Raw genomic sequence first — 14,057 nt, 5'->3', positions numbered from 1 at the left:
GAAGAAATGGCCAGCCCCTCACAATACTAAAACGGTAGAGCGTTTTCTGGGGTTCGCCAATTATCACCGGGCTTTCATTGAGGGGTATTCTAAAATCGCAGTTCCCCTTCAAGATGTTACAGGCAAAAGGTCGTTCACATGGGGGGAAAAACAGCAGGAGGCATTTGATAAACTGCGGGAGGCTCTCACCTCTGCACCCCTACTGACCCTGCCCAATACCTCTGATCCATTTATCCTAGATACAGATGCCTCAGACTATGCAATCGGGGCAGTCTTGTCCCAAGTACAAAATGGGGAGGAAAGGGTAGTTTGCTATGCCAGTTGTACTTTAACTCCAGAGCAATGGCGGTATTGCACCACCCGGAAGGAGCTCCTGACCGTAGTACGCTTCACCAGACAGTTCCGGCACTACTTGCTGGGAAGGAACTTTGTAGTCCGCACAGACCACAGTAGCCTCACCTGGCTGCTTCGCTTTAAGCAGCCCCAAGGGCAGCTGGCCAGGTGGCTCGAGGAGTTGAGCCAATATCACATGGAGGTGCGACATAGGGCGGGCTCCAAACACATAAACGCGGATGCCCTGTCCAGAATGCCTGTTGACTCTCCATGTCAGGACTTTAAAACCGAGGTCAACTTGGCAACCCTGCCCTGTGGGGGTTGTCCATACTGTGCAAGGGCTCAAGCACAGTGGTCTAAATTTATGACTGATGTGGATGACGTGGTCCCATTGGCATGCAAAGGAACAGGTGTGGGGAAACGGTCTGTAAACGAAATACTGGTCACTGGCCAAAATTCTGATGAGGTTGGGTTTTTAGATGAAATACCGGTTGCCGATCCAAAACCAGCCGATGAGGGTATTTGCATATCACGAGTGACAGTGGCCACGGTGGGTAGAGATGTGGTGATAGTCCCAGATGACCCAGAATGTTCCATCCGGGTTGTCCAAGATGGGCTTGGGGTGGTTTTAGGGAAATATTCTGTTGAACAAATTTGTGATGCACAGAGCAAAGACCCGGAATTTAAGTGGCTCACTGAGTGGCTTGACGATAACAGTTGTCAACCTGCTCAGGGGGACCTGTTTCGAAGTAGCCAACCGGCAAAATTTTACTGGACAATCAAGGAGAGGTTCAGTAGGGATGAACGGGGAATGATAATGTATCATGCAAAAGACGGAGAGGGAAATAGGTTGCTGGTGCCCCGAGAATGGAGGAGGGACATTATGGAATTATGCCATGACATCCCCTCAGCTGGGCACCAGGGCATGACTAGAACCCAAGAAAGAGTAAAACAGTTTTACTACTGGCATGGGCTTAAAAGGGACTTGGAGGGCTATGTGGCAAGTTGTACGGCATGTAACCAGAGCAAGAAACCGAATAAGACTGCAAGGTGTCCAATGACAATGTTTCACGCTGGGGCTCCTATGGAGAGAGTGCACCTCGATTTTGTAGGGCCCCTACCAAAGTCAGACAGAGCAAATGAACACCTGCTCATGATTGTAGATCAATTCAGCAAGTGGGTGGAGTGTATCCCCCTCCCCTCTCAGACGGCTGAAGTCACGGCAAGGGCGGCTGTTAACGATTTTTTCTGTAGGTTTGGGTATCCATATGAAATATTTACAGACCAAGGCCGTAATTTCGAGAGTTTACTCTTCCAATCAGTTTGTGAACTGCTCCACATCCACAAGGCTCGGACCACCCCATATCGCCCTTCTGCTAATGGCCAGGTAGAGAGATTTAATCGAACCCTCCTGGCCTCCATCAGGTGTTTTGTGGGTACCAATCAGAAGACTTGGGACGTACACATTCCCCAATTAGCGGGGGCAATTAGGGCATCAGTGAATCGATCCACTGGGTTTACCCCCAATCGCCTCATGTTGGGCAGAGATGTAAACCTCCCTGCTGAGTTAATGTTCAGGCCACCAAAAACGGGGCAACCTCCAGACCTGGCCGGGTATGTGGGTGACTTAGAAGAGGCTCTAAGATCTGCCCATGAAATTGCGAGGGCACACCTCAAGACCTCCCAGCTTAGAGCTAAGCAAGCATACGATCTTAGGGTAGTTGCTCGTCAGTACAAGGTAGGGGATGTTGTCTATAAGCTGGACACAGCTTCACTGCCAGGGAAGTGCAAAAAGCTAAACCCTATGTGGAGGGGGCCAGGGGTGATCCTAGCAAGAATCTCGCCTTACCTGTATAAGGTAAAAATGAAGAAAGCCCTCACCACGATGAACCATGACCGTTTGAAGCTGTGTAGGGATAGGGAGCTACCGGTATGGGTCAATCGGGCAATAGAAGAGCTCCAAAATGGGGGTGTGGCCCAAGCAATGCAACCTAACAACCCAGTAACCCCTTCACAAGGTAATGTTCAAGATCCTGTCAGGGTGGACCAGGTGCCCCCCACCCTACAATCAACTGAGGGTAGAAAAACAAATGCCTCAGGAAGTACTGGGGCACTGTACTGCACTTGCCGAGGACCTTATACGGGAGAGTTTATGATCTCCTGTGACAGGTGCAGTGAGTGGTACCATGGCAGGTGCGTGGGAATCTCTCCACAGGAGGCGGAGGAATGGGAGAACCAAGACTACATATGCTCTGGTTGTAAGATAAAACCAGATCCACCGCACGTTAGTCTGAACCCTACTGGACTGCGCAGGTCAGCCCGTAGGAAGGGTTCAGAATAGGGTGCTGTTATGATGCTGTTGTTGTACATAAGGAGTCTTTAAGTCATTGTAAATAGTTTCAGATATTGTACATATGGAGGCAACTATTTAACTACATTGGTATCTAGTTAGATAGCTGCTATATTGAACGACGAGGCCAGATGTAATTAAGTTGGGCCTTCAAGATGTTGTATTTTTTGTATTTGCAGGAAAGACAGATGTCCAGTGATGAGGGGAGTTCGGGAGGCAGCCCAAAAAGAAGTTGGGCTGCCGAGGAATACACCACGATAGGGTCCCCTCAGTTGAAAGGGTTGTCCCAAGCCAGGGAGATGCAAAGGGTCAGGAGGGGGAGTTCGAAGCTAAGGTCCCAGGAAAAGACATCTCTGGGGACCACAGGGACTCCTCCCCAAAGGCTAGGGATACGGGTTCTGGGCTAGTTAGGGGCACCAGGGATGGGAGCCATGATTCCAGGGCCCGGTCAGGTAGCAGGGAGGACAGAGTTAGGGACCCCAGTGGAGGAAGGAGCCGCTGTTCCGTTTCCAGGAGCACTCCAGGGGACGCTGTCCCGATGGCTAGGGACACCCCTGTGGGCATTCCAACCGACCGGGATGCTTACAGCGCGCCTCCACTGGGTAGGGGTTTTCAGGGGCGAAAGGAGACCACCCAAGAAAGGAAGAGAAGAAGGAGTCGGCAGAAAGAGCGCCAAGCTGAAGAGACAGCCAGGCTGCAGAGGGCACTAAGGGAGGCCCAACAGATGCGGACACCAAACTCGTTCCAGGGAGGAGGAAGAAGGGACACAGGGGTGTCGTGGCAAAGGACACCCCAACATAACTACACGCCCACTGGGACAGGGGTGTCAGGACAGAGGACACCCCAGAAGTATAACACACCGAGAGAGACTGGGGTGTCGGGTTATATGACACCCCAGGGAGGCTGTCAGACGAGGAGGACTGGGATGTCGAGTCAAGGGACACCCCAACGGGACTGCCAGCCGAGGGAGACTGGGGTGTTGGGCCAAGGGACACCCCAAGGAGACCAACAAGCCAGGGGGGCTGGGGTGTCAAGTCAAAGGGCACCCCAACCAGACTACAAGCCGAAGGAGACTGGGGTGTCAAGTCTAAGGACACCCCAACCTGACTACAAGCTGAGGGAGACTGGGGTGTCAGGCCAGAGGACACCCCAAGGACCTGCACTGCCAAAGTTGATGGACATCCCCACCCTACAGCAGTGCCCCATCCAGGGTTGCCCCATAAGGGCATTGGATATTCAGCCACATGTGATGCTGGAACATGTGGCTGAAGTATTCGGAGAACAACGAGACCAACCAAGGGCTTCCCTCGCTCCAATCAGGGTAGCAGCACTACAGGCACAGGCCTGGATGCTAGTGGGTGGGGACCTAGAGGATTTGGTCACCCATGTGAATAGGCTGGAGATAACACGGCCCCACATCATTGGGCAGGCAGTCCAGGGGCAGATGGAGGAGGTATGCCGGGAAGGGGGACGACCAGTTCCCCCATACTTCTCAACAGCACCGGTCAACTCTCCTGGAGCCCTCATTGACTGGAGGGTCCAGGCAGCCATAATGGGGGAGTTGGGAGACAGGGCGGATGCGTTTAGGGGAATGTTTAGGCTGCAAGGTCCCCGGGCAGCCATAGGGTCCTCAGCAGGCCAGATAGGACAGGCAGAGGGGGGAATAGATCCGTTGAGGTCCCCCTCCGACTCCCCTCCAGGAAAAAAACTATTTGTGGACAGTGCAATCAGGAGTCCAACACCTCCCGCATTTGACTCCCACTTCCATTTAGACCGGGGGTGGAGGCAATGGAGGATGAACGGGAGGATGGACCGGCAACGGTTCATCGAGATGCGCCTTCCAACCCCCCCAAGAAACCCAGTGGACTTAGTAGGAGGGGTTATGGTGTATTGTGACCCAGGGACATGGCCATCTGCATTGGCATTGCAGGAACCCCCTGGAGGATCACCCTGGGTCACAGCAATAGGAGTCCACCCCAAAAAGGCCCAGCAGCTGGACGATAGTTCGTTCGACAAGATGGAACGGCTGCTGGGGTTGCCTGGGGTAAGGGCCATTGGAGAAGTTGGGTTGGATCAGAGCCAGCGGGACCCACCTCTTCAAAGGCAGGTTAGCACCCTAAGGTGGGTCCTAAATTTGTGCAAGGGAAGGCCAGAGGTTCCCCTCATTCTCCATATTAGAGGGGCTCCCGAGGATCGCCATAGTGCGGAGGCGCACCTGAAAGCCCTCACCATAGTCCGGGAGAGGGTGGACCCTCAGCAGAGGATCCATCTCCATTGCTTTGATGGGGGCAGGCAGGAAGCGAGGCGTTGGAGGGATGCCTTCCCCAATGTCTATTTTGGGTATACGGGGGAGGTAATCCGGTTTGACCAGGAACAAGGGCAAGTGGTGTCGTCCCTCCCCCTAGACAGGATACTACTGGAGAGTGATGCCCCCTATTTCAGGCCATCATGGGTGCCCAATCACAGCTATGGGCATCCCCAGTATATTGCCGAGGTGGCAATGGGACTTTTGGCCTTTAGGTCGGGGGACACCCTTTGGGCATTGCTGGAGGCCATCACCAGCAATGCACGAGTTCTGTATAGGGTGTAGGTAGTGGGAGCAGTTTCGTGTACATAGGTGTAGATATCTGTAAACTTGTCCAGAGAGGATAGTTAATTTTAAGTTCGTTTTGTTAAGTTTATTATACTAGCCCCACCTACATTTGTAATCAAGGGGGCATCACCAAGGATATGAGGGGACTGGGATCGTTGCTGAAAGGGGTAAGGGACTGGCTGTACGTTCCAACAGGGTTAATTTAATTTAGCAATCTCGAAAAGAAAACGAATAATTAGTACCCTTGTCTAATCTGGGCCCCTCTCATCTGAGGGGGCCCACCTGGAAAATTCACTATTATTATTTTGGACAATTTGGCAATAAATAAAAAAAAAGAGAAAATTCTATACTTACAACAAACATATAAAACTGGGGGGAGTGTAGTATTCGTTGGTATTAAGCCAGACCCTGCCGGAAGTGCACGATCCCATGATGCCTCTCTCTCTCTCTTTCCGGAAACATAATCAAAAAGACTAACAGAAAATCCAAAGAGACAATCTGCCTTGCAGAGACACAGACAGACACAATCAAGCTTCTTGGGTAAGTTTCATATTTACTCGGGATCACAACAGAAGAATACAAAAATTACAAGGTGAGCAATATGTGCAAAGATGCCTACACCAAGGATCACCAAGCATCACGGTATTGTTATTGGCAAGGGTTTCAGTGCACTATAGGATACTATAGTGTCAGCTGTTGCAAATTATATAATTAAGCGTTTTACATTAATGCACAGCCTATATAATTTTGACAATGTCAATGACCCCCAAGGCAATCATTTATACGATCCTTCGAACCCAAAAAACTTGCAACACAGCTAACTCCCAAAAAGATGTTTGCATGTGGGGTAGACAGTTTGATGATCTTTAATGTACTAGTACATGATGATTTATTCTTTGGAGTTGTCATGAGGCTGATTTAGAAGGGGGCCAGGGGGCATGCCATCCTTTTCTGGGAAATTTGGTGGGCCTGCACTTAGGAAAATTTCTGGATCCGCCACTGGTTGTTGGACCATAATAGTCCCAGTATGGGCACTGGTGATCAGCAGTCATTATAAAAAAGAAGATGTGGTACATGTATGTCTATGATTGCCAATGAGACAACTGTCTACAAGAGACCAAAATGACAGACATTAACAACTATAGGTCACCGTACGGCCTTCAACAATCATCAAAGCCTATACAACATAGTCAGCTACAAAATGCCCCGATATGACATGTAAAACAATTCAAACTAGAAAACCAACGGCCTTATTTATATTAAAAAAATGAACGAAAAACAAATATGTAACACATTAACAAATGACAATCACTGAATTATAGTCTCCTGACTTTGGACAGACACATACATAAATAATGTGGCGGGGTAAAACATGTTAGCAGGATTCCGATCCTCCCCCTAATCTTGGACAGTGGTACATGTATAAGAGTACATCATAAGAAAGAAATATAAAAATCAGTCAAAAAAGGCTTAACTCATCAGATTGCCCATAAATATATCAAAAGCACTGAAAATTTCATTTGATATGTCTGATTTCAATTTATTCACATCATCAGATCTTACACTTAGTATATTTTTACATGATGAACATTACTATTTGGTTGATTATGTAGGGAATCACTGAAACATGACTGGAGAAGTTGCCACCTCCCCCACCCCTACTTACATGTATTGTCCCAGCTGACCTGAGAATTTGTCCCTCTATAACCATTAAAGTCATACAACAATTACTTATCCATTGTGGCATCATATATTTTGTATTAAAACATCAAATTTTTACATGGAATATTTGTAATGTACATGTACAGTTTGTAATGGCGGACATATACATATACATACATTTGTATTGTAGCAATAAGGTGTATTCAAAGCAAAATAATTAAAAATAAATCAACTCAATGGATAGAAGCATACTGGTAAGTCAAATTTTTTTTTCACATAGCATCTGCATAGAGTGATGAGATGTAAATCAAGAGATCAATCACTGGTTTTAGAAGTCAAGAATTTTTTTATTTTACTTATTTGGGTAGATACATGTAACACAACATTTATCTTGTCATAATACCTGTACGCTCAGTGTTCTTCATGAAAACTATCCCACTGATTTTAAATCATTATAGGAAAGCACAGTGTATAAGCAAACATTTCAGAAGGCAAAGAGTCTATTATAGGCTGACTTCAATAGTCTGTAAATTATCTGAAAAAGCTTAGTTCTTGTCAACTTTCTTATTATTTCAAACATTTTGATAGAACTAGGTCTCCCAAATTTGGTGTATTTCTATTAGATTTTTTCAAAGTCATTTTCATTTATTTTTCAACCTAGCCCAGACATATGTTTAATATAGCTTATTTAGAGAAAGGCCACCTGGCTCACCTCTAACAAAGGCTATATTTATTGTCAATGCAAACATTTTACCTGTTCAACACCAAATGCTGTCAAGCTTAGGGCCCCTGGCCATGGCTCTTTTTTTCATAATTCATCTTACATGTACATCTCCATTGAATTTGTTTACTTATTTATTCTATGGTATATCTATGCATATCTATCTATATACCACATTTTCATAGTCCAACAAAAATGTTTAAAATGTATACATTTTACTTTTTTCTAGCTTCTCATGTGGTAGCCGTACCTTTTTGGTCACTATTTATGTGTTGCGTTTAAATATGAATTGTAACACTTTACAGTGACTGAACAGGTAAAACAAATACTTCTCAAGAAACAGAAAAGAGAAGACTACTTGGAACAGCATCAGACTACATGTATGTATGAATAAAAACTCAGATCAGAATAGCATGAAGGATATTATATGTCCTTGTGAATAAGCAAGGAAAGCTTTTAATAATAGTGCCTATCTTTAATTTACTAGATTTTTTATTCATTATCTTTGCAAATTTCAGCATAATTTGTCATAAATTAAATGTTTATCTAACTTTGCTCAAACTTTAGTGGTGGATCCAGAAATTTTCATAATCGGAACACACTGACTGCCTAAGAAGGGGCCAACTTCAGTCATGCTTCAGTGATGCCCTATAAAAACAACAAAAAATTTCCTACAAAAGGGGTGGCCCAGGCCCCTAGAAAAACCCTCTTACTCAACCTCTGACTTTAATTTAATATGACAAGACTGTTTCATTCACCAAAATACTGGTGCGTTTCTGTGATAAATATCATGCACAATTTTATAAATGAGAGGGGAAAGAAGATCCACATGTGGTGTACCTACACATGACAACTGCCCAATTTTTTTTAATCACAACTAATCATGCTGATACTGGCATTACCAGAGAGTACCAGTACACATCAAATTAAAAATCACAAATAACTGATACATATTATCAGATATTACAGAATTAAATATGTTTTAAATTTATTACAAACAAATGTGTTCTCAATCTTGATGTTAGATATAACTGGATCTCATATACATGTAAGTACCAAAGTCAACTGTCTATCATGTCTATCCAAGTCACAATTTATAAAAAGTAATCTATTAAAGGTTGTATTTTGGTCTTCAACACAAAGCTTGGTTCACACCAACAGCAATTCTATATAGTCCATATCAATCATGACAATGGCGTTTGGGGTTAAACATGTTTTTGTAGGTAAATAATATTGCCTTGGAACTTTTTTCATGAGAGTGTTATAGTCTATAGAGTATTACTTCCTGTTTGGTGGAATAGTGAATTAGAAGTCAATATGTTCTTGTTCAAACTTTTGTCGCTTTGAAGGTGTCATGATTGTCATCCTCAGCTTAAGCAATCATGTGTTACTGTAATTTGAATTTCATAATGACTGAGCGACTTTTTTGGAAGCACTGGTCAACTCCACCATAGAGAATCACAAGACTTTGACAATCAGTAAATTATGGCGAAAAATATGTTCTTAAAAGTAAAGAATTGTCGCATAAAAATTAAATAATAGAGTACACAGGAAATGGTGAAGTTCACATAGTCTAGTATGATTAATCATTTAAAAAAAAAAAAAAAAAGGGGGGGGGGGATGGGGCGTACGCCCTCTACGCCCCCCTCTGGATCCGCCACTACCTTCTGTTGTTGTCCATTTTGTCAAGTAGTAATCCTCAAAAGTATGTTTACGTTATATGCTATTTTATCAAGTTGATTATAGACACAGAATACATTTTATTATAATACACCTTATCGCTATTTCTGCTTGACCCGATAATCTGTTCCGCTTGAACTATTGGCCTCATACAACAATCACTTTTCCATTGTGGCGTCAGATATTTTGAATTATGACGTCAAAATTTTACGGGACCCTGTGTGATGTCCAGTAATGGCGGACAAAAAGCGATAAGGTGTATATCATTCCCCATTTCCATTCTCAATTTTATTAAGTCTCCTTCCATTATAACACAGGTCCACCAATAATACAACAAAAAATGACATATTAGTAGAAAAAAGCGCTATGTTTTCATATTGCTTGAAGTGCAATATTCCAATAAAAATAAACTACTCACAAACCACTGATCTCAATATAATCAGCTAAAATACGGCAAGCTTTTTAGAAAAGCTATTACTTGTATTTTATACCGATCATGTCGAAGCTGACAGGGTATTCGCTACAACCACATTTACGGATCACGTGGAAGCTGACAGCGTTCTCGCTACAACCACATTTACCGATCACATGGAAGATGACAACGTTCTCGCTACAACATTTACCTATCACGTGACAGATTCTTGGTTTGAAGGATATCGCTTTCTTGTCAAACAACATGCCCACCCTAGCACATCTATAAGATCATCAAACTTCGCAAGGGACCTTTATATTAACGGAGGCACGATTAATTATCCAGTATGCAAACTGTCGACCATGCAAAAGACGCCAATAAAGAGTAATATTATCATCGCTTTTATTTTTATGCCCCACCTACGATAGTAGAGGGGCATTATGTTTTCTGGTCTGTGCCTCCGTTCGTTCGTCCGTTCGTCCGTCCGTCTGTGCGTCCGTTCGTCCCGCTTCAGGTTAAAGTTTTTGGTCGAGGTAGTTTTTGATGAAGTTGAAGTCCAATCAATTTGAAACTTAGTACACATGTTCCCCATGATATGATCTTTCTAATTTTAATGCCAAATTATAGTTTTGACCCCAATTACATGGTCCACTGAACATAGAAAATGATAGTGCGAAGTTCAGGTTAAAGTTTTTGGTCAAGGTAGTTTTTGATGAAGTTAAAGTTACATCAACTTGAAACTTAGTACACATGTTCCCTATGACATGATATTTCTAATTTTAATTCCAAATTTAAGTTCTGACCCAAATTTTCACGGTCCACTGAACACAGAAAATGATAGTGCGAGTGGGGCATCCGTGTACTATGGACACATTCTTGTTTATCTTCATTCTACAGGAATGCCTTAATTGCAAATGTACCCCATGCAAGCATAGTACAGCATCCAGCTTGCATTATAATTGTTTAGTGTAACAAGAAAATATTTCGCTGTGCAATAGGTTAAAGGTACTTATTTTCTGTAAAATAGGTCAGAGCAGAACATTTTCATTGATTCCTGAAGAATAATTTCGTTTAAAACTAATATCACAGGAACTTATTTCACTTTTTTCAAATTTTAATATTGTAACAAAACTCCTGGAGCTGTGATTTTTGTTCCGGAACTTATTATACCTATAGTTAAAAAAATAGTTCTGGAACAAATTTTATAGTGCTGGAACAAATTTTCTGTGATATAAGTTCCGATTGAACATATTTCCTACGGAACAAATGTCACGCCGGAACAAATTTTGTGTTACAATATGTTATGAATCTTGAATCTTGTTAATATTTGACTTTCATTAACCAAAGTCAATCATGGTCAATAGTACAAATGTTTCAACAAAAGAATTGTTGTACACACGCATTCTCAAGGAATGCAGCAGGCTTTGACAAAACTCAAACTTTTGGAGGACTCAATAAGGGTCATAAAATAGGTTGCAAGTTGCAACATCATGCTCCTATCTCAAACTGGCATTTTATTACAAAAAAACTTGCATTATATATCAATTGGTCTATACCCATATCTGTCAATTGGTGGATTATACGTCAATTGAGGTATAATCCACCAATAGTTTAGTTTATTAGAGAAAACTCAGCCGCAGAAGACTGCGTAACAGGAGCATATTTATATACACAATATTAATTACAACATAGTTCATAATACAAACAGGATACATTTTTATACATCTTCAGAAATAAGTTTGTATTTATTACAATTTTAAATTAGACAAGCATCTTTTCTACCTTCTGAATAAAAATGGACAGATTAGACAGCACATTACTATTACTATATTTAAGCATGCGAAGTACTTTTTTTTCATTTGGATATTTTAAATAACATGGAGGTATGAACTTCCCCCTTAAATCCTTAACTTCACAGTTGGTACATTTACATATATAGTGGTATACATCCCCAAGACCAGCTTTACAAAGAGGACAAATCCTTTCGTTTCGTGGTACATTTCTCCATCTTCCTGTTTCGATGGGAAACTTTGTATTACATACCCTTAATTTACATTGGTTACTCTATTTTAACAGATATGATTCCAAGCAAAACTCTTCTTTAAAGTGTAGAAAAAATCCCCCCCCCCCCTTGTTGAACTGTTTATATCTGAGAACCATTTTTGGATGAACTGCTCCTGGAGACGCTGCCTTACATTAATTTTAATATAATTATAATCAACTTGCTCCGGAAAATTATATAGTTCACAAAAGCCACAGTCATTAAACACAGATTTTACATAGTTAAACCACTTAAAATTACAACCTTCATGCTCATGCATGTACCAGAGTAACTTATAAAGTTTACCCGATAGTTTTTTATCATTTGTTGCTAGCTTGTGCCAAAACATACCATTTTTAACTTGATCTGCAATTCAAGTGGAAATCTTCCAAGTTCCCCATATACCATAAAATTTGGTAAAAGATGATCGCACACCCAAACTGCGCTTACAAAACTGTAGACTGATGTAACTTTTCAGTATTATTTTTATTTTCAAACCCCCATATTTCCGAGGAATAGGTCAAAATAGGAACCACCAACGCATCAAATAATTTTAGCTGGAGATATTTTGTATCTTCTTGTAAAGAGCATAAAGTGCAGTCAGGACTCTACTTCGTCAAAATTGTCTCCCCATTACGGCAGTTCATTTTCACAATCGTAGAAATGGAAGCCATTGTAGGGATGACGCGCTGCCAATTTTGCTCTTAAAAACCGACAAATTTATCCACATTGCACCATTATGATCCTTACATGTCAGTTGTATTTTAAAGGACAAATATATCAACTAGCTAATGAGCATCAGTTAATAATCTTGTCTGCAATGATTCAACTAAAAACTATTGTTTGATCGGTCGTTAGTTGGAATTTTCGAAAATTCATAAACATTTAAAAAAGTTCTAATTAAATATTTCGTGGAAGGGCAGACTAGATTTTTTTTTAGTGTATGAAGACTATAAACCCTAGTTATCACACACAAAAAAATAAGAATTTTTCGAAGATATGCATTTTCATCATCCATCTCGAGATGTCAAGTACTTTCGGTAAAAAAAAAAATAGCTATTCGAACACACCTTCTCTGTCTTTGTGACTCATTAGATGGTATTTCACTTGACCCATATATTTCATCTTTTAGTACTGTGATTTTTTTTGTGTTATAAAGTCAACCTGTAGCTTTAATATATACAAATGATAGAATCTGAAGCGAGACGATGTATGAAATATTCTTACTGTGTACGATATCAAGACAAAATACTCAACTCAAACACGCCCTAACATAAAAAGGTGCACTCGATTTTTTCTTTTGGATACAATTGTTACCCATTTTTGGAATTTCTTGTTCAGTACTGTAACATATTGGAAGGGCAGACTCGAAAATTACTGAACTAACAGATTGATATGATTTCCGTCCGTGGTAATTTTTTCAAAAAAAATCGGAGGTTATGCATTTTCTTCATCCAACTTGAGAGATACCCATGTCGTCGACTTGATATCTAATTGTTCTGCTTAACTATGTACTAAATCAATTGAAAACTTATGCAAATGGTGTTTTTATAATAAAACACCTCGTTATTGAGAAGGAAATTGCATTTTTTTTTGTTTCTATTAACTTTTTATGCATTTTCTACATCCAACTTGAAAGATACCCATGTCGTCGACTTGATAGATAAATAGAAAACTTATGCAAATGATGTTTTTAAAATACAACTCTTCCTAATTCAGAAGAAACTTGTAATTTTGTTTGTTTCTATTAACTTTCAAAATTGTTGTCACTATAGTAAACAATACAGTTAACATTTATCGCCTTCTCTAACAAAGAGCTTCGATTTTTTTGTTCTATTTCAACGTGGATTCCGACTGATTGGTGGTTATTCCTGATCTGTTTATATTACTTACAGTTTATTTGTTTTCTTTTTGTTGTCCTGACGTCCGTTGTGTGATTCAGTGACAGTGTTGTACTTATTTATTTTTACCAGTAACATTATTGTTGTAGTCCTCCAAACAAGTGTTACAGTTATGTCGTTTACTACATTTATTCCAGCTTATAAAACGTAAACAATGGGAAGTGAACTAAATACATATCACAATGTCAGGTCTACTCGACTATTGCACTCGATTGATTTGGATATCGTTTTATTAGTGAACTTACTCTGGCTATTACAACATTTTATACTTCTAATTTCAATGCAATTTAGAAAATCGAAGTTGTTTAAATGTTCGAATGTTAGTTCCCAAGCTCATGCGCCGGAAACACAAACACTTGGTTTT

General features: G+C 41.5%; 2 protein-coding genes across 2 annotated transcripts in view; one reads left to right on the top strand and one right to left on the bottom strand.

Annotated features, from left to right (window-relative positions):
* Positions 1 to 13,800, bottom strand: part of LOC134690867 (alpha-(1,3)-fucosyltransferase fut-5-like) — a 29,825-nt gene extending 16,025 nt beyond the window's left edge. The window contains exon 1 of the mRNA XM_063550993.1: positions 13,686 to 13,800. The gene's annotated coding sequence lies outside the window, so the exon portion shown is untranslated. The remainder of the gene's footprint in view (positions 1 to 13,685) is intronic.
* On the top strand, positions 3,312 to 5,273 carry LOC134689844 (uncharacterized). Its single transcript, XM_063549812.1, has one exon. The coding sequence runs from the start codon at positions 3,408 to 3,410 to the stop codon at positions 5,271 to 5,273; it is 1,866 nt and encodes a 621-aa protein (XP_063405882.1). The 5' UTR covers positions 3,312 to 3,407.
* Positions 13,801 to 14,057: the final 257 nt, after the last annotated feature.

Source organism: Mytilus trossulus, chromosome 11, assembly GCF_036588685.1.
Source record: "Mytilus trossulus isolate FHL-02 chromosome 11, PNRI_Mtr1.1.1.hap1, whole genome shotgun sequence".
In the NCBI taxonomy this organism is placed as follows: Eukaryota; Metazoa; Mollusca; class Bivalvia; order Mytilida; family Mytilidae; genus Mytilus; species Mytilus trossulus.
Note: the sequence above shows the minus strand (reverse complement) of the source record. Positions and strands in the feature narration are given on the sequence as shown.

Excerpts from the sequence above, each read along its gene's own strand:
- LOC134689844 (XM_063549812.1), top strand. The coding sequence starts at position 3,408 with ATGCGGACACCAAACTCGTTCCAGGGAGGAGGAAGAAGGGACACAGGG.